At 46.1% G+C, this 24918-nt stretch overlaps 1 protein-coding gene across 2 annotated transcripts in view; it reads left to right on the forward strand.

The window, feature by feature from the left end:
• The window catches only part of LOC144115350 (methylcytosine dioxygenase TET-like), a 78804-nt gene that overhangs the window by 37493 nt on the left and 16393 nt on the right, over positions 1-24918 (forward strand). For both annotated transcript variants that reach the window (XM_077649699.1, XM_077649700.1), the window contains 5 exons: positions 2191-2272; positions 4767-5069; positions 7687-7831; positions 12662-12751; positions 12860-12997. In XM_077649699.1, the coding sequence (XP_077505825.1) occupies positions 2191-2272; positions 4767-5069; positions 7687-7831; positions 12662-12751; positions 12860-12997 (758 nt within the window). The remainder of the gene's footprint in view (positions 1-2190; positions 2273-4766; positions 5070-7686; positions 7832-12661; positions 12752-12859; positions 12998-24918) is intronic.

Consider the following 24918-nt stretch of genomic DNA (forward strand, 5'->3'; position numbering starts at 1 on the left):
TCAGCATAATTCAGATAGCAAAATATATGTGCTTTGATTTCTTGGATTCCTTCTCCAGGTGGGGCGGCCCTGATTTCAATGACAGTCACAATGTGGGGCCAATTAGGTTGGTGCTGTTATGCCAGTGGAGTAGAGACTTGATAGAATATTGCAGACCCCCTGATTTCAGTAACCACAATGTGGGGCCACTTAGGTTGGCGTTATTGTGCCAGAGGAGTGGAAACTCAACGGAATATTGCATACAGTCCTAGAGAACGGTGTTTAACGTACTGTCGGGAACAAAAGTACTCGGGATGTGCGAGTGCTGGCCGAATTGCACGTGTGTGTCACTTGGTGGCTCGGAACTCTGTGGTAGTGACTGTACAGGGCATGTGCATTTGGCGTACGTGGGGATGCGCGTCTGGAAACGTGTTCTGCTTTCCTTGGCGTGATGCTAGAAGTGACCCAAATTTTGAGCTGAGGAGCTGGCATGTATCTCGGGGCATGGCATTATCCTGATGAGGCATCACCAAGAGCGTGCCATCAGATAAGCATTTCTTTCTTTGGATTTTACTAGTAGTTGCCCACTATGGGCTGTCAAAGTATTACTTTGAATATTAGACTGAAGGATCAGGGCACCACCCACCTAGCATGAATGGACCCGGAATGTGCAATCTTCATAAAAAGTTCAGAGCCAGCAGGTAACATAGGTGGCTCTTAGGCATCTTGGAACTTCAAAAGAAAACATTTGAAAGAGGTCTGCAATAGTACATAGTTCCATACCACCATCGTATAGCTCCAATAAGTCCTGCCCATGCTTTGTTCTCCTACCCTTGTACAATGAAATGCAGATGGTTAAATGAAATGTAGAGCAGTTCAGTTAACTATAAATACAGCAAAAACCACATATTGCCTCCTTTGTTGCCATTTATTGTGCTGTTCTGCATTTGTCATGTACCAACTAGCCTATATCTCCTTTATATTGCAGCTTCTTGGCCTTGTAGTGGAGCTTTTAATCATGCTCGAACTTCAACATTGCTTCGAGCTGATTTTGTACTGGAGCTGATTGTGCAGCACATTTACTGTGCAAAAAACTGTACTTAAATGTGTATTTGCTAGATGTATAATTTTAGAACCCAGGTTAAAATCTTGACCAGTCTAACTGGTTTATGGAACAATTCCGAGTTCGTTCCAATTGGAACCAACTGGGAATTTTTCCATAAGCTGTTGCAGTTTTACTGGGTCTTGACACAATCACTAGATAGTAGGAGTTATCACTTCACTGGCCAGTCACTTGCTGGTGCTTTACTTTCAGCAAAAATAATGTCAATTTTGAAGTGTCCTTATATTAACCACTAAAGAATTGATGGGCTGATATTTGCTCCCTGAGCTAAATTTTATGAAGTGCTTCCAGCATTATGCTAGTAGGTGGTGGTTTTTAGTACATGTTGTAAGTGTCTTTATTTTTTTGACACTAAAAGAGAATGCTGTTCTTTGAGTCATTGTGTGAAATGCTGACTATCGTGATGCATAAAGATGCCATGGTCTGAAATTAATTATTTTTGCCTCTTTATTATACTCTAGACATATATACTATGTGCACTCTGCTCTGGTAAAAGACTTCTCTTCATATCTGCATAGAGCTCAAATTTTGCTGAAGGGCCCTGGCTTTGGAGAAGTGTTCTGAAGAGCCAGAAGTCATGTTTGTTTTATTCCTATGTGCTATAAGTCCTTTACACGTGTCACATTCTGGTATCCTGTATTCTGCTGTTCCCTTAAACTCATTGAATTTTGGTATCTTGTTGTCAAGTTATATATTTGGTGCGGCAAATTTTCTTTTTCACGGGGCCTGTTACATCTGTCACAGTAGTTTTGTCTTTTTGTTGATCCTGTGGCATATTCAGAACAGGGAAAACTGAAGGAAGTTTTGCATAAACAAGAAATTGATTTTTTAGTACATAGATATATCGCACTTAGTTCCAGCATCATATTTCAACAGAGTTGTTAATGGCTGCTAGTGCAAGTTATGATGAACAGTAGCTACTGTTGTTCACTGCACAGAAAGGGAGCGCCTGTTCAAAAACCAGGGGAATTTAATGAACAGCTTAATTAATAATGAAAATATTGTCAAATTTAGCTTTCCTGTGTCTGCTTAGGTAGGTGTAAATGAACTTCTAAATTCTTATGGTACTCTAAATTGTCTGTGCCCAGCACCTTTGGACAAGTCACCCTACTACACTCACCTTGGCTCGGGGCCAACTGTGGCCGCAGTTAGAGAGATGCTTGAACGAAGGTGAGCCCAAGAACCTGTGCCGCCATTTTGGCCCTTTATTATCTCACCATTTTTATCACTTTGTACATGTATTTCTGCACTGCAGTTGGTCACGTCCCGGTTCTTCCTGAGCAGTAGTCTGCTAATGTCAGCTTTCCAACCAAATGGTCTAGTACATTACCTAGGGATTTAGGCGGACTTAATTGGGTTGTCGTCACCTAAATGAATCACTCTCAACGGGAAGATTACGAAAACTACCATGTTTTAACCCTTTATAAAACATGATGTCTCACATGCATGCAAATGGTAAAACTGCATTAAGAATGACTCTAGAAATGGAATGACATAACTTTCGAGCCATTTAGAAAACTGGTTTTGTAGAAAACAGGCAAGCACATTTGTACCAATGACTTCGTAAAAAGACACCAAATGTGGTATCTATCCGAACTTCGGTCTTATCTAACAAAACTTTTAATACAGTTGAAAATTTCTTCAAGAAGTATTATGAGACAGTTGACTGGTGGAAAAGGTTCAAAAGTTCAATAGTTTTTTTAATTTTATTTTCCCCGCCAATGTTGGCCGTAGCAAAGTGTACACCCGCGCCTAAAATAAAAAACACATAACACTGAGGGGGTCTATTAGCGAAAAATAAAAGCACACTGAGTGTTTCCTTTGATTATCTCGTAGTGTTCAGCATGCAAAAATATGTTATATAGATGCTCCGTTCTCCGATTGCTAGCACTTGGAAGAAAGTGAGACAACATTAGTCCCGCTGACTTTACAAAGGGCTAAACGAAGAATGATATTTATTTAGCAGCACTATTCACTACTGCTTCCTGCAAAGGTTGGCGGTAAACAGGGTGTTTCGACTAAGACTTTACACAATGTTTAAAAATAGGGTTTTTGAGTAAGAAGAGCACTTTTTCAGCATAGCATTGTTAGTGGTGCAGTACTACCTCGATGGAAAGAAACGCAAACAATCCGGCGCCAACGCACCCCGTTGTTGGAATTTATTTTCACCGGCTTTTACCTAGGTGGTACAAAAAAGACATTAGAGTCATCCTAGAATGCATCATGGACGAGTCTAGGGTCTTTTCGCTATCACCAAAGTAAAAGTGCGGTGAAAAGAAATTGAAACAGCGGAGCGTGTTGGTGCCGGGTTGTTTGCGTTTCTTTCCATCGAGGTAGTACATGATAATAAAGCTGAGATGCTAACTAGCAGGATAGTTAACTAATAGTGAATAGTTAACTTTTAACTATTACTGCTAGGCTCCCTAATTACTGAGAGGCATGTAGTCCACCTTAAGTAATATCCACATCAGTATTTATAATTTCGAATAAATTCTGAAAATTCTGAAATTCTGTGGCTCAACAAATTTTGGCTATTTCGATGAGTTACGTGCATTGGAGAGATTGCTTTGCCTGCAAGCTTCTCAAACGCATTTGTATTTTGGCACGATGCAACCAAAATTTGTTGGGCCACAGCGCCGAGGGCAGCCACATTTTCGAAATTCTAGAACATGATATGAATATTACTACAGTGGGCTCCACGCCTGTCAATAATTAAGGAGCATAACAGTAATAGTTAGAAAGTTAACTATTCAACTTTAGTTAACCAGCCTGCTAGTCAACATGTCTTAGCTGTATTGTGATGTGCTTGACTGCTGACGATGCTATGCCTAAAAAAATGCTCTTCTTTCTCAAAAGGCCTATTTTTAAAAATTATGTAAAGTCTTAGGTGAAACACCCTAAATATGTCTTCAAGGCAAGGGTCATAATTGCATTCACATGCTCCCAAGTCTGCTCAAGAAATCTATGAATAAAACTGGTGTAATATGTAGAGGCTTCATGTAGATTGTTAGAAGCTCTGTAGCCAATGTGCAGGTTCCTGAATGTATAACACTACTTATTAACTTGGATTTTGTCACTACTGGTGTCACTAAGCAGAAACAAGGTGCGCAAAAAAAAAAAATAACGATTAATACCAATTCCTAAACATCACATGGTCATATCGCATTACATTCTAGTATTTTTACTGTCTGTTTGTTATTCGCTCTAGCCAATGTTTGAAAAGGCCTTAATGCTATAATGTTGTTGCTGGTTACCATTAGTGACTTCTGTGTTGTAGCATGGCATGTGTTGTACCATTTTTAGAATTTAAGGCTACCTACATTGCTTGTGAAAATTTGACGAAAGGTGTGCTACACCTTGGAATGCCTTTTCAACTTCTGTTGTGAACAGCACGTTCCATATGTCTTCGTAGCCACATTATCATTTTCTAAAGCACGTTCATGAAATTAATTTGCATTACTCCTAGCCAAGTTGACATCATGGAAAGTGAAAGTTTTACCAAGTCATATGTTCTCATGAATATGGTTTTGACTCAGTACACGCTGCTGAACTGCAAGGTTATATAGGTATTCACAGAGGCAGAGGTCATTGAGAATGGTGGTAAGACGTTGTTCATGGTAGGGGCAAGGTACAAAAGGATGTAATCTATCTCATTACTGCCTAGGCTGAATGTGACGGGCACCGCGCTGCGCATTGAGAAGGTGTTGTACACGGGCAAGGAGGGCAAGACAAGCCAGGGCTGTCCTGTGGCGAAGTGGGTGATTCGGCGCAGTGGTCCCAGTGAGAAGGTGCTGGCAGTGCTGCGGCATCGGCAGGGCCATCGCTGTATGTGTGCCTATATTGTGATGGCTATTGTGGCATGGGAGGGTGTTCATGCTGACATGGCCGACGACCTGTACCGCACAGTTGTGCACAAAACAGTCAACTTTGGCTTCCCCACTCAGCGCCGCTGCGGCACCAACGAGCAGTGAGTTCTGCTTTCGACTTGTGGGGCATGACTCATGTGTTGTTGAAGTGCATGCGAGGCAGTGCTGGGAGATGGACGAACATGAAGCTCACAGCACGGACTAAGGTCCATGTTTTGTGTGGAAAAAAATCACACGGAATAAACCTACAATATTGCAGTTCAGCGTAGAGGTGTGTGCATACCATGACTGGAAATATATGCAACTTTTTTTATTGGTTATAATTACATCATGACAGTCTGAACTTATTGGTGATACTTTTGAATTCACAACAGACAAAGCAAAAGGGTGTTTATTGGGAAAATGAAGTATCAAAACAGCTCAAAAACTTGATTGCTATGTTCTAATGGCAACCATCTTTGAATACACATTGCACAGGTGCTAAAAACCTTTCTCTTTTCTGAGCAATATAGCAAAATGAGAATCTGATTATTTCTGTACTGATTGCAATAAATTGATCAATCTTATCGCTTTTGTAATCCTTTGAAGGCAGTGCTGAGCATGGGACTAGCATTTTTATGTATTTGTTTTTAAGGCATTGTAATAAGCTGCGAGAGTATACTTTAATAACTGCAATCATTGAGCGCTTGGAGAAAAGATTGTATTGGTAATTTTGTGAAGACGTCATGATTTGCAAATACCCTTGAGGCTTTTTATGCAAATCTTGGTGTTGGTAAGTGTTCTGTCACAAATGTGAGGTAAGGCTAGAACTCCTATCACAACTTGTTTCATTGAAAAGCTGTCACATTTTTGCTTGTGGGTGTAGTTTCAGTGTCTTTCTTTATTTCAGTTATTGCGATTTAAGTGAGAGCATTTCCAGTGGAACTGCTTTATGCAGTAATTTCAGTGTGAATATGCCACGAGAATTCTGTGACTAAAGTGAAATGATGGTGACGTCTTTATTCATTACAACAGGTCAGTCCAAACCAATAAGGCTTGTTGGGCTGTGCATGGCAGTCGGGGAGGGCAACATGTATAGATGAAATTAGGGAAACCAAACATGCAAAACTAGTGGGACCGAAAATTCTACTGCCAAACAAATTACGTTTTTATTGATTTAAACAAAAGACATATTTTCTCTTAAAGGGACACGGAGGACAAATTAAAGTTGGTCTGCATAGGTAGATTACCGCATTCTAGCGGCAAAGGCGCTACTTTCACTGAGAACGGAGCTTTTATAAGCTGGAAGCGACCACCCCTGGACCGTTCTCACAAGAAAACTGTCGTGCATCAAAACTGATTTTTGTAAAGTGCTAGCCCCAACGAAGTGGGTGGGATGTGAAGTGCAAGTAGATGTAGCTTCTTTTGCCTCGTCACTGTTAATTCTCAAGGAGCAAGAAACTAGTGGAAGGCTAGCTGCAGTGACAAATTGGTACGTGCATGTGTAAGCTACAACCAGAGAAAGGAAACAGAAGCAAAGGAAAAATATTCAATGTTAAAATTAGTTCTGCTAAAAAGCAGTGCCAAGGATGCAGTTTAATGATATTATTAAAAGCACTGTAGATGTTAAAACTAGCTCTATCAAAAGCAGAGTGAACAAATTACAAAAAGAAAACAGTAAGGAAAGCAAAGAGACAAAAGATCTGAGGTGCCCTCTGCTGCTTCTGTAGTATTGTAGGTGTAGGATTGAACTACGCATCCGAAGTGATGCCATGCCAACGCCATAATATCGCAGGCCTCTCCTTTATTCTGGCTTACATAACATATGTGTTTTTATTACGTAACATGCATGTGGCAGAGAAACTGAAACTAAGAAGTGAAACTGAAACTCCCACAGTTACATGTGCGACATAACAGTTCCCTTTTGTAATCATCTTTAGTTTTAATTGTCTTTGTTTTGCTAACCAAGAGTTCAAAGAAATGAATATGTTTTAACATACAAGCAAGAAAATCGGCTTCTAGAGTAAAGTGCTCAGGTGCACAATCAAAAAGAAGCATGAAGGTGAGAAGGAATGAGACAGTTTACTCTATTTTTATTTGAGGAAAGAAAACAACGCAGAATGCCCTTACAGTCACTCAGCCAAACGTTGAGTTTTTCAAAACAGAATGCTTACATTTATGCAGGCTGTCCCGGTGAAGCACAAATGCTCTGTGTAATTGTGAATCCTTACAAAGTATTCTAAAAAGATAATAAATATTGTGTCATTTAGTGTTAGTTCTAGCCAGTATTTGGGGAAGCTTTAGTCTTATCATTTTGTGTACTTTTATTGCTTAAAAAAAATGACGTTTGGCAGTATCAAAATTTCTTATATGCGTGAATGAAAAACAAAAAAGTGGTTAATCAAGTTCTTAAAAAGGGTTATTTTCCTTGCAGTTTACGTAAATTTATTGCTATAGTACCTAGATGATGGAGCGATGTACTTCTGCATGGAGGTTACCATGGGTTTCATACTAACATGGAGAAATGACACATTGAGCGAAATGAATTGTTAACAAAGCTGTTGATGACAGGTTGTCTGAACATGTTATGAAAGCATATCCACTGCTCTTTGCCTTTTTTTACATGTGATATTTGTGGTGTTGCTGTTTGTGGATATAATTACAGATATTTTCTGTTTAGTGTCAATTCCACCCACTCCTCTTTCCATACATTCTGTTTAAATTCTATGCCCTTTTCAGACGAACATGTGCATGCCAAGGAATCGATTCGGAAACCTGTGGTGCTTCCTTTTCATTTGGCTGCTCGTGGAGCATGTACTACAATGGCTGCAAGTACGCAAGGAGTAAAGCTGTTCGCAAGTTCAAGCTCTCGGAGCAGTCTGAAGTGAGTGGACGTTTTCAAGTGACAGAGGTCATTTGCTGTGTGTAGCATTCCCCATTTCTGATTGAATATTTGCTGTCGCAGTCTAAATAGCATGAAAAGTTATTTGTTTTGTTTTCTTGCTGTGGTAATAATAATAATAAAGAAAAGCATTGTTTTTGTGGGAAGGTGCCCAAGATTACGCAACCTCCTATGAGGTTGTATTATTGACAGTTTCCGCTATTTGTTATCCTACCAGTAACATGTTGCTGTCTGCTAGATTCCTGGTTGATGCACAAGGTACAGTATTCACACTTTTTTCAGGCTGTGGACCGAAATGAACATTAAAATCATCAAGTTAAGTACAGGCTGTTTCACACTTAGAGGGAAACTGGAAGCGCGTGGCCGCCACGCTTCCAGAACTGCTGCCGCCGACACCCAGAGAGAACGGGAAGAACCAGGCACATGCGTGCAAAGGGCAGCCGGACGTGCTTATTGTGCATGCACCTTTGATGCCGATTCTGCTCGGCTGTTGGAGGCAGCGCTATACGCTCTCAGTTTTCCTCTAAGTGTGAAACAGCCTGTACATAAGTAATCTGTGCTCTCTTTTTGACCGGGTAACTGCATTCAGGCGCAAATGAAATTATATATTTCTTGACATAATAAATAAGATGATAATAGCTCTCGTTTCAGTATGCTACCATGCTGCAAATGTCAGGTTCTCTGTACATTGTTGGTACCAGTACCACTGGAAATACAGAACCCTTCTGTTACGTTTTTCACGGGACTGTGAAGAAAAAAAAAACATACCAGCTGGGAAACATAGTAGCTGGGAAGCACACGTGTAAAAAGATTTACATCGTTGCCGGACGTTTTTTTTTATGCGTGTAAAAATATTTACATTGTTGCCTGATTGCCTGACGTTTTTTTTTATTTTTGTTTTACTTCAAGTAAGGGGGACTTGCTTCGCTGCTGTTTGATATGTGCTTTGTGGCTCTTACGATGGTTCGCATGCACAGAAAGTCCTAAATGCCCTGCAATAGCTCTCCATCTGTCTGAGCAGCTGTTGGTAGAAGGTTGGTATCGAAGATGGCAGGCACGTGGAGCTGGCGATGGGCACGCGTGCGCGCTTCTCCACTATTTTCGCAGCGGCCGCTTTGATCATGAACAGTCCTCCTCTACTGGAACCTAGAAATTGCATTTTTAAGCTGCTGGCAACAGGGAAAACGTGAATGACAGAAACGTGCCTCAGGGCCAACCTGCGTAACTGCATCATGTACAGCGCTGCTCGCGAGGCGTTTGCAGTGCCGTATTTCATCTTCGCGCCTTTGGTCGTTCGCGCTGCAGTGGTGATGGAACAGCACCAACAGCCGCAACAAAATTCACGCCGCCCATAAACGGGCTTGGCGTAGCCATGGGCGCAGCACGCTGGAAGCTGCAAAACACGATGGCAGTCAAGCGTCAATGTAGTCGTGTTCTGCTTCGGCCTGTATGCCGTCATCGTTTCACGCACACTAAATGTGGGCTGTCAAAATGCCAGCATGCAGGAAAGCTGCCACAGTTTTGACATAAAAGCCGAGTTTGTATTGTATGGGTTTCTATGGGAGCATGGATGGGGACTGGCTCAAGAAAATGCAGCCCCCGAGAACGTAACAGCGGTGCTCTACTGTAGTAAATAATCTTTGTAAATGTAGACATCAGGTTTTATGACATCATGCCTAAGAGTAGTAAAATGCGGCAGTATGATAAGTTTATTTGTGACTTTTTCTGGCTCTGCGAAGCATTTTATTTAGGTCTGTGCGAATATTCGAAATATCAAATACAAATTGAATATGTTTGTTATTCGGCTCATCTTCAGTTCGAGATATTGATATTCGAAAATTTCCCAGTGCACTCGGCAGCGATCAAACACCGTGCTGACTTTCAAAAACTCCCACTAGGGGAAAACGACACTGTCTGGACAAATTATCCGAAGGACTAGTGTAAAATGTCTGGAAAACAGTACAAAGGCGTTCACTTCAATTTCGTCTCTGTTATTTATGTATGGACCGATCACATTCGGACGCTGCTAGGCTTGAACCTCATGCGAAATTCTGCAAGTGGGCTTCCTCACATATCTCACGTGATGATAATAAGATGGCTGACCACCCACTTGTGTTACATACTTAAAGGTGCACTAAAGAGGAATCTCAACTCGTCTTTTTACCGCGGGAACTCTGTATACACGTCCCGGACATTCTTAGAAACTTCGAGTTATTGTCCTGTGCGGCCAATTGCCCTAATTAAATGGGATTAAACATCGCGGCTCCCGCCTTTTTTTTAAACTCAGCGCGGTAGGTAGGTGGAGTCAGCAAACGCGTGGAGTGCCTTTCAGCCAGTCCAGTGGAGGCTTCGCTTTCGCTTTTATGTTGTTTTTTAGGTTTCTGTGAATAAACAGTTTCAGTCACAGACATTATAGTCGCAAATTAGGGTCATGGAAATAAAAATACACGTGTACTCTTTGATTTACGTATCACTCTGCTGATGGCAGAGCGGCAAGCCGCCACGGGACTGGCTGATGCGTTGGCTGACTCCTCCTATCTACCGCGTTGAGTTAAAAAAAAAAGGCGGGAGCCGGGACGTTTCACTCAATTTAATTAGGGTAATCGGCCACACAGGACAATAAATCGCGGTTTCTAAAGAATGCCCGGAACGTGTAGATAGAGTACCCATGATAAAAAGACGAGTTTAGATTCCTCTTTAGTGCACCTTTAAAGGGGGATGTGGGGACCAAATCACGAAAATCTCGAAAAAATCAGATATTAGAGAGCATTGAATTTGGAATCTATAAGGTCTTTTTAATTATATCCTGAAAACAACCCAGAAGTGACTTTGAAAAATGTTCTTGTGGCCGTATGTAGCAAAAACTGGCTGAAATCTCCGTGAAAATGTTAGTTTTCTCAAAAGTGTTTATTGACCTGACTGCCCTGCTTGCAGAAAGCATAGCATGACAATGGCTTCATTGATTTTCATGCAGTTTGTTGCATTGCATTCCTTGATAAATTCTTTATGCAGTTACGTTCTTATATTTCTGAATTACTTTCTCATTTTTCAGTCTGTCACTAATTTGACATGACAGTTATGAGTACATTATGCAAGCATGGATATAACATTCTGTGTAGAAAAAAATAAGGCTGCTAAAAATATTTGGTGAATATCACTGCATTGGCCATTCCTTTGGGTAAAATGTAAGAGTGACTGCAGGCTCCTACCATGTTTTGTTGTCATGCCAAGCTTTTGAAAGTTTGGTATAGCAATGAAGCATATACAAATTTATAATGTCAAAACTACTTAGGATATCAGTGAAATTTTGTATTTAAGCATTCAATGGGCTTCCGAATAATCTTGCCAAATTTCATTGCTCTACACCAAAAAATTTTTAAAAAATCATATCCGATCTCCACATTCCCCCTTAACGTTTTACATACTTAATGCCCCCATCCATGGCACTCGTTCTGTCACTTTCACAGCTATTCTAGCATGAGCTCTGCATCATGTTTGGCCAACTCAACTGTGATAATGCAGGAAACCTCACTTGCAGGATTTTGCATGAGGCTCCCGAAGGAAGACTGAGTCGAGTTGTCACAGCAAAATAGTGCATTAATCCCGCCTACTGCATGGTGCATTGTATCCCATGCATGCATCGTGCATGCGTCAGCAGGCATAGCAATGATATGTAGGAGGGCCCCTGTCCGGGCACGTAGCCAGAAATTTTTTTCAGGAGAGGCCCAAAGCAATTTATTTGTACCGGTGGAGGGGGCTGGCGGTGCATGCTCAAAGAAAAAATTATAGCAGAGCTGGGGCGGGGGGCGGAAGGGTTTGAGCTCGGTTTCAGGGGAAGGCCTGAGCCACCTAGTGCATAGTTTTTGGTTTATGAGCTTCGTAGCCAGCCCATGGCAATGGCGACTACCGGCTGCGCATTCGCTGCTCATGCCAACTGATGCATCACTGGTCATTTCTTTTACTTTCGAGAAGCAGTCACGCCGTTCTGATGTCAGGCGTTGTTCTTTCAGCATGCCAAAACTGTATGCTCGTCATGGGCTTCTCACTGTGTGTGCAATGGAGCCTCCTCACAAGGCTTCACTGCATTTTTAGCAGTTTTACTTTTTTCAGGGGCCAGTTGGAGTCAGTGGGGACTCGACCTTGGGATAATTCAGGCACTTCTTCTGGTCCTTTGAAATCCGAATTAATAAGGTTTTACTATTTGCCTGTCATGTCAATTCATGAATTTCATTTTGTTACTCATTTTGCATGACTGCATTACAGGTTGCATACTGTTATGCTGTCTAATCAAGTATAGTACTCATTTCTGTACATGTCTTTGTATGGTGCCAAATCAGACTATTTTTGTTTATTTTGATTGCAAAGACCCTATATTATTTTGAAAAAGTAAGGAAAATGACATTTACCTATTTACCTTTTTCTGAATTTTTTTGAATATTTCATATTCGAAGGAATTTTTTCTTCACATTCATATTTGTTTCGTATTCGAAAATTCCAATGTTTGCAACCCCCTAATTTTATTACTTTATTGTCTGTCCTTCATTACATTTGAACTTCCCAACTACTACCCTGTCAGAAGCCATAGTGACAACATAGCTGTTGACATCTTCCCTAACAAATGCCCCACATGCAAAGTGCATACTTAAAAAGTGCATGCAAAGTGAGTGCTTGTGTTACTTCCCTCACTGTCCAGCTTGGAAATTGTTAAATTGTCATATGCACATCTTGGTAATGTAGATGGAGTTTCAATGGTGGAGTTTGCAATGGAGTACAGGCAGCTGCACTTCTAACTGCACTGCTTGTAACATACAGGAGCAGGAGCTTGAAGACAAACTGCAGCAGTTGGCCACTGACATGGCTCCCTTGTATGCTAGAGTTGCACCAGAATCGTACAAGAACCAGGTGTGTCTTATTTCCATGTGGTACCTGTTGCCATATTTTCTCTGTTGATATTGAAAGAGCTATTTTAACATTGTTTTTTGTCTCCTTCTTACTTTTTTTTTTTTTCAGACCGAATTTGAGTCTGAAGGGATATCATGTAGGTTAGGACTGAAGCCAGGAAGGCCATTTTCAGGTGTTACAGCCTGTGTAGACTATTGCGCCCATGCCCACAAAGATCTACACAACATGAACAACGGCTGCACTGTTGTGAGTACCTTTCGAAAACTTTATTTCAGGTTTGTTAAACTATGCCTGCTGTGCAACTGGTGATAAAATTAAGTTCTGTTCTCATGAATGATGTATGATATTCATAGAGTTGTTTCATGTCCATAGTAGAAGACCAATTATTAGTGACTTCCTTGGCTCATGTGTAGTTACAAATTCAGGCGGTAATGGGGGAATTATTGTTATTAACATTGAGTGCTGCCATGCAACCATGTATTAAGCAAGGACTGTTTCTATTCGTGGGACTCCTCTTAATTCTTTTCTCACAGAGTTATTGTGGCTTTGTTTAGATATCAGTGTATTCAGTTTTCTGCTAAGTGGAGTTTTCTGCTAATGGAGCATAATTTTTTACATACTGCTGCACCACTGTGATGATGCAGTGTCCTATGATGTGCATTAGTGCTTTCTGTGTTGCACTGACATCACACAGTACACGGGCCTCTAGTATTTTGCCTCCATCGAAATGGGACTGCCACGGCCAGGATAGAATCCGCGTCCTTCGGGTCAGCAGCCGAGCACCATAATCACTGAGCTACCGCGGCGGCCAGGAGAGTAATAGAGTAATTATTTAAAGATAATTGACTGGAAAGCAGAAGGAAAAACACCCACTTGCCACTGGTGGGATCCGAACCCACTACTTCCGAATTTTGCCTCTGATGCTCTACCAACTGAGCTACAGCGACGGCTGCCCAGTCTTCTGCTTTCGGCATTTATTGGGAGGGGCGCGGCTTTCAAATCACAAAAAATGGCCGGAATAATCTTTGTTTTTAATTACTGTATCCACTCTTATGCCTTGTTTTCTATGCTGACCCAAAGTTTCATTGCTAAAATCCACTGCAAAATACTCTTGAACAATTATTTTGTGAACCGCAGTGTCACTGCATATCGGGGAATCACTAAAAAAATCAGCGTTTTTCTCCGTTCCAGATTTTTGACTGGATGCTCACCTTGTGGAGCAGATTTCTTCGTGACTGTTTTGTCTGTTTTGACCCTGTTTCTTTTGTTGCACCTGCAGAACTTCACTATATGCGATAACAAGCTTTGGCTTAGCATTTTGATGGATTGTAGATTTTTGGTGTGACAACTTGTCTAGCTTAGACATGCCAATGCCAACTCTTTTGTAAAAAATGAAAACAAAAAAAAAATGTTCTGGAAAAAGAAATCATCATGGGTAGCACATATTCAGAAATGCAGTGAATGTTCAACCAGTCTTCTGTCACATTTTGTTGAGTCTGCAGGCTGTGTAGAAGAGAAAAAAAAATGCTGAAAAAATGTTATTCAGGTATAATGCTGGAATTTCATGCACTTAAGTTTTGAAAGAATTACTAACTTGCAAAAGCATTTTTATCAAAATCCATCAAAAAATAGGAAACTGAAACTGTTTTGAAAGCTGCATCCCCCCTTAAGGCATAGAGTTTCTCAATATAACCTAGACGGAAACCTGGCACCACCATCCATGCGAGTTTCTTATGCCATCTTTGGCTGGTCGCTTTCGATCGCTGGAGAGTGCTCTGAGAGATGACTGCACATTCGGCTGGTCAGAACCAAACTCTCCGACTACATCTGGCTGGCTCTTTCCAAGCGGTCACCAATCATTCCGTAATGCTTGCATGACTGCTGAGGTTTTTATTGGTTTGTTCATAGGAGGTTGTGGCCAGGTACTATACCAGGGTGGCCAATCCTGCTCTGGTGAGGGAGTGCGTTATCAGTTCTGGTCACCAAGATCAGGCTGCTCCCCAGGCCTGGTTATGCAATTTCATCGACATGCGGAGTTTTTTTTAAACCCAGTGGAGATTGCGCGACACCGGGATTCGAACCCCGGTCCTCTTGCATGCGAGGCAGATGCTGTACCTCTGCACCATCGTTGCATGATGCAGGCATTGCAGAATTAGGGTGTAGAAGAGTCTTCTGTGAAAATACTGGAAGATATCTATAACGACTGCACAGCTACCATAGCCCTTCATAATAAAATTCCAATAAGGAAGGGTGTCAGGCAGGGAGATACGATCGCGCCAATGCTATTCACCTCCTCTATATAGGTGTTCTGAGGCCTGGATTGGGAACAGTTGGGGATAAAAGTTAATGAAGAATACCTAAGTAATTTGCGATTCGCTGATGACATTGCCTTGCTGAGAAACTCAGGAGATGAGCTGCAAAGCATGATTAATGCATTGAACAGGCAGAACAGAACGGTAGATCTTAAAATTAACTTGCAGAAAACCAAAGTAACGTTCAACAGTCTCGCAAGAGAACAGCAGTCCACAATTGATAGCGAGGTGCTGGAAGCGGCAAGGGAATATGTCTGCTTAGGGCAGGTAGTGGCCGCTGCTCTGGATTATGAGAAGGAACTAACTAGAATACCGTTGTAATAAGAACACAGCACACTACTAATACAGCACACACAGCACAGCACAGCACAGTAATAAGAGCACAGCACAGTAACAAGCACAGCGTCACGAACAACCAGCCGAATCCGCCTTTTTCATTTTCCTGTGCTGCCACCTCGCGTACAACGCTGGAAGCTCACTGGTAGGGTACTGCGCGCCCAACCCGGCCGGACTGAGTGCCGCTGCGGAGCACGTTTTGTTGGAATCTATCAACGATGGCGTGTCCTGGGCAGCACCTGGTACCTGGAGGATTTCTAGGGTTGACTGATGGCTTGGTGCGAAGTCCGAGGCAGGCTGCAGTGCCCACCGAAGAGCAAATTCTTCAGTATCTCCGATCATCCGGCATGCGATGTGAACACCAGCTAGCAAGGGCCGCCGCTTCAGAGATGAAGGCTACATTCGGAACATAATGTTCGATAAAATATCCCAGATCAGTGAGGTTGGCGTTTTCCGCTGTATATGCCTGCCATTCATGAAAGGTGGATACTACATCGTGCACGCCGTAGTACAGAAAACGACTGGGGACAACAGTTTCCACAAGCAATCGTTGTGCTCAAGCGCTGCCGAATAGCTACACGAGCTATAAAAGCACAAACGTACTCGCAACAAAGCAGCACTGCTAGCATTTCACTGTATTTTCCCACAACACACCGCTGCATAGGTTAAACAAGCATGCGCGTCCATAAAGACGAGCGCGAGAGGTGCACATTAATCCATTCCGGCGATACCACGCAGAGCTCTTCATCATGGATATGATTCGAACTTCACTCCACTTCACTTTATTTCCTTAAAGACCCTCGTGTGAGGGTATTACATAAGGGGTGGGACACGTATAGATTAACAACAGAAAAAGTACACAAAAATTGAACGAGTTATACAAAGAAAAATGATTATCGTGATGCAAGCAAACGCGTAATTTGGTTAAGAAACATAGTTTGGCATGTGATGGCAGCAAGTTCATGGGGAAGGCCGTTCCAGTCGCTAGCAGTCCGGGGAAAGAATGATGAAAAAAAAGTTGTTGTGCGTGCTCGTGGCCGAGATACCTGCTGCTGCTGCGAACACACGCATAACGCGCCTTCTTCTTCTTCTGCCTCTTAATACATGGCACATACCCACACGGGGGGATTGGCCAGGGTGTAGTGGCATAAACAAGGAAATTTCCATAGGAGATTATGACAAAATTTTAGCACCATGCGTGAATGCTCTCGTAGCTTCTTTTTCGTTGCCCGCTCCACCGCGCGTTGAAAGCGGCTCACAGCACTTGCCCATTTGGCCTTCTTGCTTGAGAAAGCAAAAAGCATCGGAATGAAGTCTGGGTGCCGCGGTGACATTCGAGGCCTTCCTGCCCATGAATAAAGCATTTCGTGATGGACTGCACACGCATTTAACCACAGTACCTCGTCCGCACCTGTCACAAAGTGATTTCCGCACAGTCTTGACGGTGCCCAATGGCGGCCACGATCGTCGAGCCGGCGAACGGCTTTTATCCACGCTTCGCGTCGAAGGCGGTCCCGGGAAGCGTTCGGAAAGCGAAAAAAACCGAGTTTGCTTCTCTTTACATATCGAGCAATGCAGCCGTATGCAACACATGTCGTAGGCATTGCCAAATGCGTCGCACTGAACACCCGACGGCTGCAGCAACGCACCCCGCGTAGGAAGCAGGTTTGTTTACAATTCCACGGCCGGTCTCGAGTGGCGCGCGACCCTTCCAATATGTTTCGCGACACCGCCGCCAGGGGATGGGCGCATGCGCAGTCGCGTCGTGAAAAAGGCGGATTGTCCAGGCACAGAACGGAGACCGCGTTCAGTCCATAGCACGCACGAGCGACCGAGCGTTCGGCGCTCGAGCTTTGGAGTGTTCGGCGCTCGAGCTTCGCAGTGTTCGGCGCTTCTCGTCGTCTTCTTCGTTGAGCGCCAGCCTCTGAAGATTCTAAAGCTCGTGTCCAGTCTTACAATTCCCCCCGGGCGAAAAGGCGCCATCCTGGCGGCCTAGGGCGATGTGACGACGGCGGGGTCGTAGTAAGGTTTGAGGCGGGTCGTGTGGACAATTTCGCGGCCTCGGCGGCAATGATCAGGGGATGGCGTAAGGGGTTCGATGAGGTAATTGACGGGGGATGTCTGCTGAAGAATACGGTAGGGTCCCTGGTACTTGCTAACAAGTTTGGAGGAAAGGCCGGGACCTGAGGAGGGTACCCAGAGCCAGACCAAAGAGTCGCGAAGGCATCCGGGAGGAAGTGCAGGGGGATCACGGGTGCCTTTCTGCTGCTGCTGGGCGTGAGAAGTGAAGGACCGGGCAAGCTGTCGGCATTCTTCGGCATAAGTTGCGGCTTGAGAAAGAGTTGTAAATTCGGAAGCATCAGGGCGGTAAGGTAGAATGGTGTCCATTGTGCAAGAAGGCTCACGGCCGTACAGGAGAAAGTACGGAGAGAATCCGGTGGTGGCTTGAGCAGCGGAGTTATAAGCGTATGTGACAAAAGGGAGAACGCGGTCCCAGTTACAATGGTCGGAAGCAACATACATGGCCAGCATGTCGCTGAGGGTGCGATTAAAACGCTCAACCATGCCATTTGTCTGGGGATGGTAGGCGGAGCTGGTGCGGTGAACAACGTTGCATTCCTGAAGGAGAGCTTCTACAACTCCTGAGAGGAAGGCCGGACCTCTATCACTGAGCAGCTCTTTGGGCGCACCATGGCGAAGAATGATGCGATGGAGAATGAAGGATGCAATGTCGTGGGCTGTAGCGGATGGTAAAGGCGATGTTTCAGCGTAACATGTAAGGTGGTCGATGGCAACGATGATCCAGCGGTTCCCGGTTGATGTGCTGGGAAGAGGGCCGTAGAGGTCGATGCCAACATGCTCGGAGGGCTGTACTGGGCAAGGCAGCGGCTGCATAGGAGCGGCGGGTCGGCGAGGTGGATGTTTTCGTCGCTGGCATGTGGTGCAGGACTGAACGAACTGGCGGACGTAACGGGCCATCCCACGCCAGTAGTACCGCTGTCATAGACGGGTGAAAGTCTTCAAGAATCCGGCATGGGCACACTGGGGATCATCGTGGTAGGAAGAGCAAATGAAGGAGCGGAGATGTGTCGGAATGACAAGAAGCCACTTGCGACCATCCGGGAGATAGTTGCGGCGGTAAAGGAGCTCGTCTCGGATGGCGAAATGGCGGGACTGACGACAGAGAGCATGGGAAGGAGGTCGAGACGATTGGCCAGATAGGAGATCAAAAAGGCAAGTGATCCACGGGTCTTTGCGTTGCTCGGAAGCCATACCAGCGAACTCAAACTTGAAAGAAGACAGGGCGGATACACAAGGCGCTGCCTCAGATGGTACAGGGGAACGTGAGAGGGCATCAGCATTGGCATGTTTGCGGCCGGAACGATAGATAACGCGAATGTCGTACTCTTGGAGTAGCAGAGCCCAGCGCGCCAGTCGACCAGAGGGATCTTTCAAAGAGGACAACCAGCAGAGGGGTGGTGATCGGTGGCAACGTCAAAAGGGCGCCCATACAAGTAGGGGCGAAATTTGACGATCGCCCAAAGGATGGCTAAACACTCCTTCTCGGTGACAGAATAGTTGGCTTCAGCTTTTGTGAGTGTCCGGCTAGCGTAAGCGACAACGTATTCGTCAAAGCCTTGCTTGCGTTGAGCGAGTACGGCACTGAGGCCGACGCCAGTGGCATTCCGTCGGAGTGTGGAGTTCCGTCGGAGAACGAGGGTCGAAGTGACGCAGAATTGGTGGAGTGGGGAGGAGGTGACGGAGTGTCGTAAACGCTTCATCACAGGCTGGCGACCAGGCCGAAAGGTCGTGGGTGGAAAGGAGCTTGTTCAGGGTGTCGACGATAGTGGCAAAATTGCGGACAAAGCGGCGGAAGTAGGAGCAGAGGCTGACGAAGCTTTTTACAGAAGGTCTTTTACAGAAGTGGGCTTTGGAAATTCGGCCACAGCTCGCAACTTGGCCGGGTCCGGGAGAACGCCATCCTTCGATACGACATGACCGAGAATGGTGAGCTGCCGAGCTCCGAAGCGGCACTTTTTCAAATTAAGTTGGAGGCCAGCGTCGGCCAGGCAGCGAAGAACAGTCTTGAGGCGCTGGAGGTGAGACGGAAAGTCCGGGGAAAAGATCGAGATCGTCATCGAGATAACAAAGGCATGTGTGCCATTTGAGCCCTCGGAGTATGTTGTCCATCATGCGCTCGAATGTGGCGGGTGCATTGCAGAGGCCGAAAGGCATGACATTAAATTCAGAGCCCATCGGGTGTGACGAATGCAGTTTTTGGGTGATCGGCTTCCGCTATCGGCACCTGCCAGTAACCGGAGCGCAAGTCCAATGAAGAAAAGAACTCAGAGCCCTGCAGGCAGTCAAGGGCATCGTCGATACGGGGAGAGGGTAAACGTCCTTGCGGGTAATCTTATTCAGACGACGGTAGTCCACGCAGAAAAGGATGGAACCGTCTTTTTTCTTGACCAGAACCACTGGCGATGCCCACGGGCTGTGCGACGGTTGTATCACGTGACGCTGGAGCATGTCGGTCACCTGGGCGTCAATGATGCTGCGCTCAGCGGCTGACATGCGGTACGGACGTTGGCGCAAAGGGGCTTGGGTTCCAGTGTCAATACAGTGGGTAACGGTGGTGGTGCGGCCCAAGGAAGGTTGCTGGTAGTCAAACGAAGCTTGAAAACGCTGCAGAACGGCTACAAGCTGGTCGCGTTGGGTAGACGTCAGGGCGGCGTCGACGGAACGGTGAAAATTATCTACAGACGACTGATTCGTGATGGGAACAGGCGTAATGGCGCTTATGTGAAGGCCGCCCGTGCTATCGACGAGGGGGTATGCGGAGGCGGGATCGAGAACGGCAACGCTACCAAGCGATTGGCCACGAAGTAAAGTGGTAGGGCAGGAGAACGGGTTGGCCACATAAATAGCGCTGGAGCCACGAACAATTGTCAGCACAGCATGAGGCAGCAAAACAGACTTCTGGTCAGCGCATCGTAAAGAGGGGGTATCAGTCACTGTTGCATCTGAGAGCGCAGCACAAGAAAGAGGTACCAGCACTGAAGAGAAAGGTGGAACGTCTGTGTCCTCTGAGACGACCACAGTAGCGGCAGCAGCAGCACCGGCTACGTCCAAGGGGGCGTCACTGTAGGGCGACAAGTCAAGCTGAGCACGGACGCAATCAATAACGGCGTGATGTGAGGAGAGGAAGTCCCAGCCAAGGATAACGTCGTGAGAGGAGTGGGCGAGGACGATGAACTCGATTGTGTAGGGAACGTTCCCGATGAGCAGGCGGGCGGTGCAGGCGGCTAACGGTCGAATGTCCTGAGCGCTGGACGTCCGGAGAGAAACGGGAGGAAGGGGCGTCGTCACTTTTTTGAGTGCGACAGAGGGTGTGACTGAGAACCGAAACGGCTGCGCCAGTGTCAACAAGTGCTTCGACGGCGACTCCTTCAACGAAAACAGTAATAATATTGGCAGGCGCAGAAACAGGTCTTGAGTGAGCCGCTGGTGACGCAGTTCTTGCCTCCGGAACTGCGGTGGTTAGTTTTCTGCGTGGACGGCGGGTTGGCGACGGAGCATTGGGGAACGGGAACGACGGCCAGGAGACGGTGAGCGGTGGGAGCGGGGATGGTAACTAGGAGAAGAAGAATCCGGAGGCGGCAAGTGTGACACAGGCGAGGACGACGGCGGAAGGTCGTACGTCGGCTCACGCCTATAATCGTAGGGACGGTGGTCACGACTGCGACACATACGAACAACATGACCAGCGACGCCACAGGCGTAGCAAATAGGGCGGTTGTCTTGTGTGCGCCAGGGGTTGAGTGGCTGCGGCTGTGATCGGGGGCGGGCAACCGGACGGTAAGGTGGGGTTGCAGGTCGCTGGGGTTCTAACTGCCGGGTAGGTGGCCTGTAGACAGGGGCAGCAGGTGAGGGCCGCGACCGCACCACGGCATCAGCGTACGTAAGAGGAGCCGCGATCAGGAGTGGCTGAGAAGGAGGTGGCAGGACTTCAGCGACCTGCTCCTCAATAACACGCTGTCGGTTGGGAGTGAGCGACAGTGCAGGCGGGCAGGTAGACAAAGATAGCTGGCGTGCGACTTCCTCACGTACAAACTGCTGGATGCTCTGGAGGAGCGACTGTTGGTCCAGAGCCCCGTCCCCTGGCAGAGCCAAGCTGCAAAGTGCGGCCTCCTGTAAGCCTGCACGCCGGGTAGAAAGGCGTTGTTTGCGCAGCTCATCGAAGCTTTGGCAGTAGCCGATGACACCGGAGACAGTCTGGGGATCTTTGGTGACGAGCATCTGGAAGGCATCATCCTCAATGCCTTTCATAATGTGTCTGATCTTGTCGGCCTCACTCATAGAAGGGTTGACACGCTTGCAGAGGTCGACGACATCTTCTATATAACTGGTGAAGTTTTCACCGGTTTGGTGGGCCCGACTTCGCAAGCGTTGCTCGGCGCGAAGCTTTCGCACGGCGGGACGGCCAAAGACTTCTGTCAGGCTGGTTTTTAGAGCTGCCCAGCTTGAGATGTCAGCCTCGTGGTTTTGAAACCAGAGATTGGCTACGTCGCTCAGATAAAAGATAACGTTGGTGAGCTTGACGCTATCGTCCCACTTGTTGTATGCGCTTATGCGTTCATAGGAGGCCAACCAATCCTCCACATCCGTGTCATCTGTGCCGCTGAAGACGGTCGGGTCACGCTGCTGCGTGGCGCCGGAACAGAAGACAGCCGACGGAAGCGGTGAAGCGGTTTGGGTGACGGCCTCAGGCATTGCAGAGGTGGTAGTCAATGCGCGGGTGCGAAGCTCCAGGGCGAGGGATCGTTGGCACCTCCACCACTTGTAATAAGAACACAGCACACCACAGCACACCACAGTAATAAGAGCACAGCATAGTAATAAGCACAGCGTCACAAACAGCCAGCCGAACCGTCCAGGCACAGAACGGAGACCGCGTTCAGTCCAGAGCACGCACGAGCGACCGAGCGTTCGGCGCTCGAGCTTCGGAGTGTTCGGCGCTCGAGCTTCGCAGTGTTCGGCGCTTCTCGTCGTCTTCTTCGTTGAGCGCCAGCCTCTGAAGGTTCTAAAGCCCGTGTCCAGTCTTACACCGTATTTATGCGCATAATTTGCGCCCTCGCATAATTTGCGCACCCTTAACTTATCACCCGTATTTACAAAAAACATTTTTTACTCGCATATTTTACGCACCGCGCTGCGCTAGACCACCATAATGCACACGGGCCTTATGGCTCTACCCAGTAGCATTCGACTATTCCGCGTGTTTGTTCCGCAAGTTTCAAACTGCTTGTCAGCGCCTTACCACAGCGCGGAGCGGCGAAGCCAGCGAGAATAACCGTGTACGCACAAGTTTGCCCATAGACGACAATCGTTGTGTCGGAAAACTTGTGCACACGTGGCTATTCTCGCTGGCTTCACAGCTCCGCGCCGGGATAAGGCGCCGACAAGCAGTTTGGTCGACGCCCGCGCGGTACTGTTAAAGAATTGTGTGGTGTGATAATTGATTAATTGATTCGCGCTTGCTATCGCGGATGAAGTTGCGAGAGCAAACTTACGGAATCCGGAACTACCGAACAATTGCCTGGGCCGCAAGCGATGATGCTGTTTTAGCGTCTTATTCAGCTTCATGCATGCACCTTCATGCCATCCCACAAGGGGGGGGGGGGGGGGGGATTTCATTTATAGTGAACTTTTTTTCAGGGGGCTGCCAGCGTGGGGTGCGGGTCCGGGTGCTGACGTATACGCAGCAACATACACTAAACCTGTATTGCGCGTTATGACCTTTGTGGAGTTTTTTTAAGTCGCGCTCGCGAAATCCTCGCGTAATTTGCACACCTTTTTCTTTGAGCCCTAATTTCTGAATAAAAAGTGCGCAAATTATGCGCGTAAATACGGCAATAAGAATGGGATGGAGCGCATATGGCAGGTTCGCTCAGATCTTGAATGGCAGTTCACCAATATCCCTCAAGAGAAAAGTATACAACAGCTGTATCTTACCGGTACTCACCGATGGGGCAGAAATGTGGAGGCTGACGAAAAGGGTTCAACCTAAGGACAACGCACTGAGCTGTGGAAAGAAAAATGATAGGTGCAACTTGAAGAGACCGGAAGCGTGCAGAGTGGGTGAGGGAACAAACTTGTGTTAATGACATCCTGGTCAGAATCAAGAGGAAGAAATGGGCATGGGCAGGGCATGTAATGCGAGACAAGATTTCTGCTGACCCTTAAGGGTAACAGAGTAGATTCCAAGAGAAGGCAGAAGGCAAACGTGGCAGGGGGCGGCCGAAAGTTAGCTCGGATATGGTGGCTGCAGCTGGCAAAGCACAGGATTAATTGGAGAGACATGTGAGAGGCCTTTGCCCGGCAGTGGGCGTAGTCAGGCTGGTGATGATGACTTTCTTCCCAGAATGGTAGGGGCGCTCTGGGTCACGTGGATATTCACGCTAATCCTAGCACAGTGCCTGCATGGCTGCAATATGCAATAAGGTGGCTGGCAGCGGCAGATGGCACAGTGGTTCTGTGACAATGTTTTGATGTGCTCAAGTTATGCACAAGCTTCACGGCAATGACGTTCATCAGTATGTGCTGGTATCTCAGAAAGTTTCTTTGCTATGCGTAGCAGCATAGATTACCGCGCTAAAATCGGCGACTGATGATGAATTTCAATGGCATATCGCTAGTGCTCCGCCAAATCATGTACGGAGTGTGTAGCTCCGGCGGAGATCACTCCCTCCCATACTGTGAATGGAATGCATGTGCTCCCGCGGGGGCATTAGAAAAGCTCTACATTCAGCTAACATGGTGGCGTGTGTCGAAGTGGAGCTTCTCATTTCACCACTGATTCGTCCTTGCCGTCACTCTGTCTCTCATGTTCACGGCAAACGAAAGGTGCATAAAGCTTTCGCTTTGTCAGAAAATGCCCGCGCCTCACAATTTTAGCCATAAAGCATGCCAAATTTTCATATTGCTCCCGTATTTACAGAGCTGCTAGGCTTAGCAAGTACACGTTGTCTGACGTCGGAAAGTACGGGAGGTTCAAACGGAGCTCTGGTTCTAACAAGTTACCGATTTTGGTCTAAAAATCGGTCACAAGGAACTGACATTCTGTTAACACGGTTTCTTCATTTATGCAGTAATTTTAATTTATGCGGACGTGAACAATAGGACAAATACTGTAATTATATTTGGGAGAGTTATCATTGCGCGTTTCAACTGAGAAGGCACTGTGTGTAGCTAACAATCCAAAAAAGGTCAAAAACGTTTTTTGTATGTTGCTCGGATTATTGCTTAGCGATGACAGGAATGAAGCAGCTGCAGCCGAAGCAGACGCGGGTAAAGGAAAACATCACGCGGGGCTCCTGTCAAATCTGCCGACTTCGACAGAGCAAATATCTCTGCTTCACAGAGCGATCCAGAATCGATGCGTGACCCCTATCTGCCATTGAAATACGACTGCTCCAAACAGAGCAGAAAAACCTGATCCCGGTCTGCCATTGGAAT

Source organism: Amblyomma americanum, chromosome 1, assembly GCF_052857255.1.
Source record: "Amblyomma americanum isolate KBUSLIRL-KWMA chromosome 1, ASM5285725v1, whole genome shotgun sequence".
In the NCBI taxonomy this organism is placed as follows: Eukaryota; Metazoa; Arthropoda; class Arachnida; order Ixodida; family Ixodidae; genus Amblyomma; species Amblyomma americanum.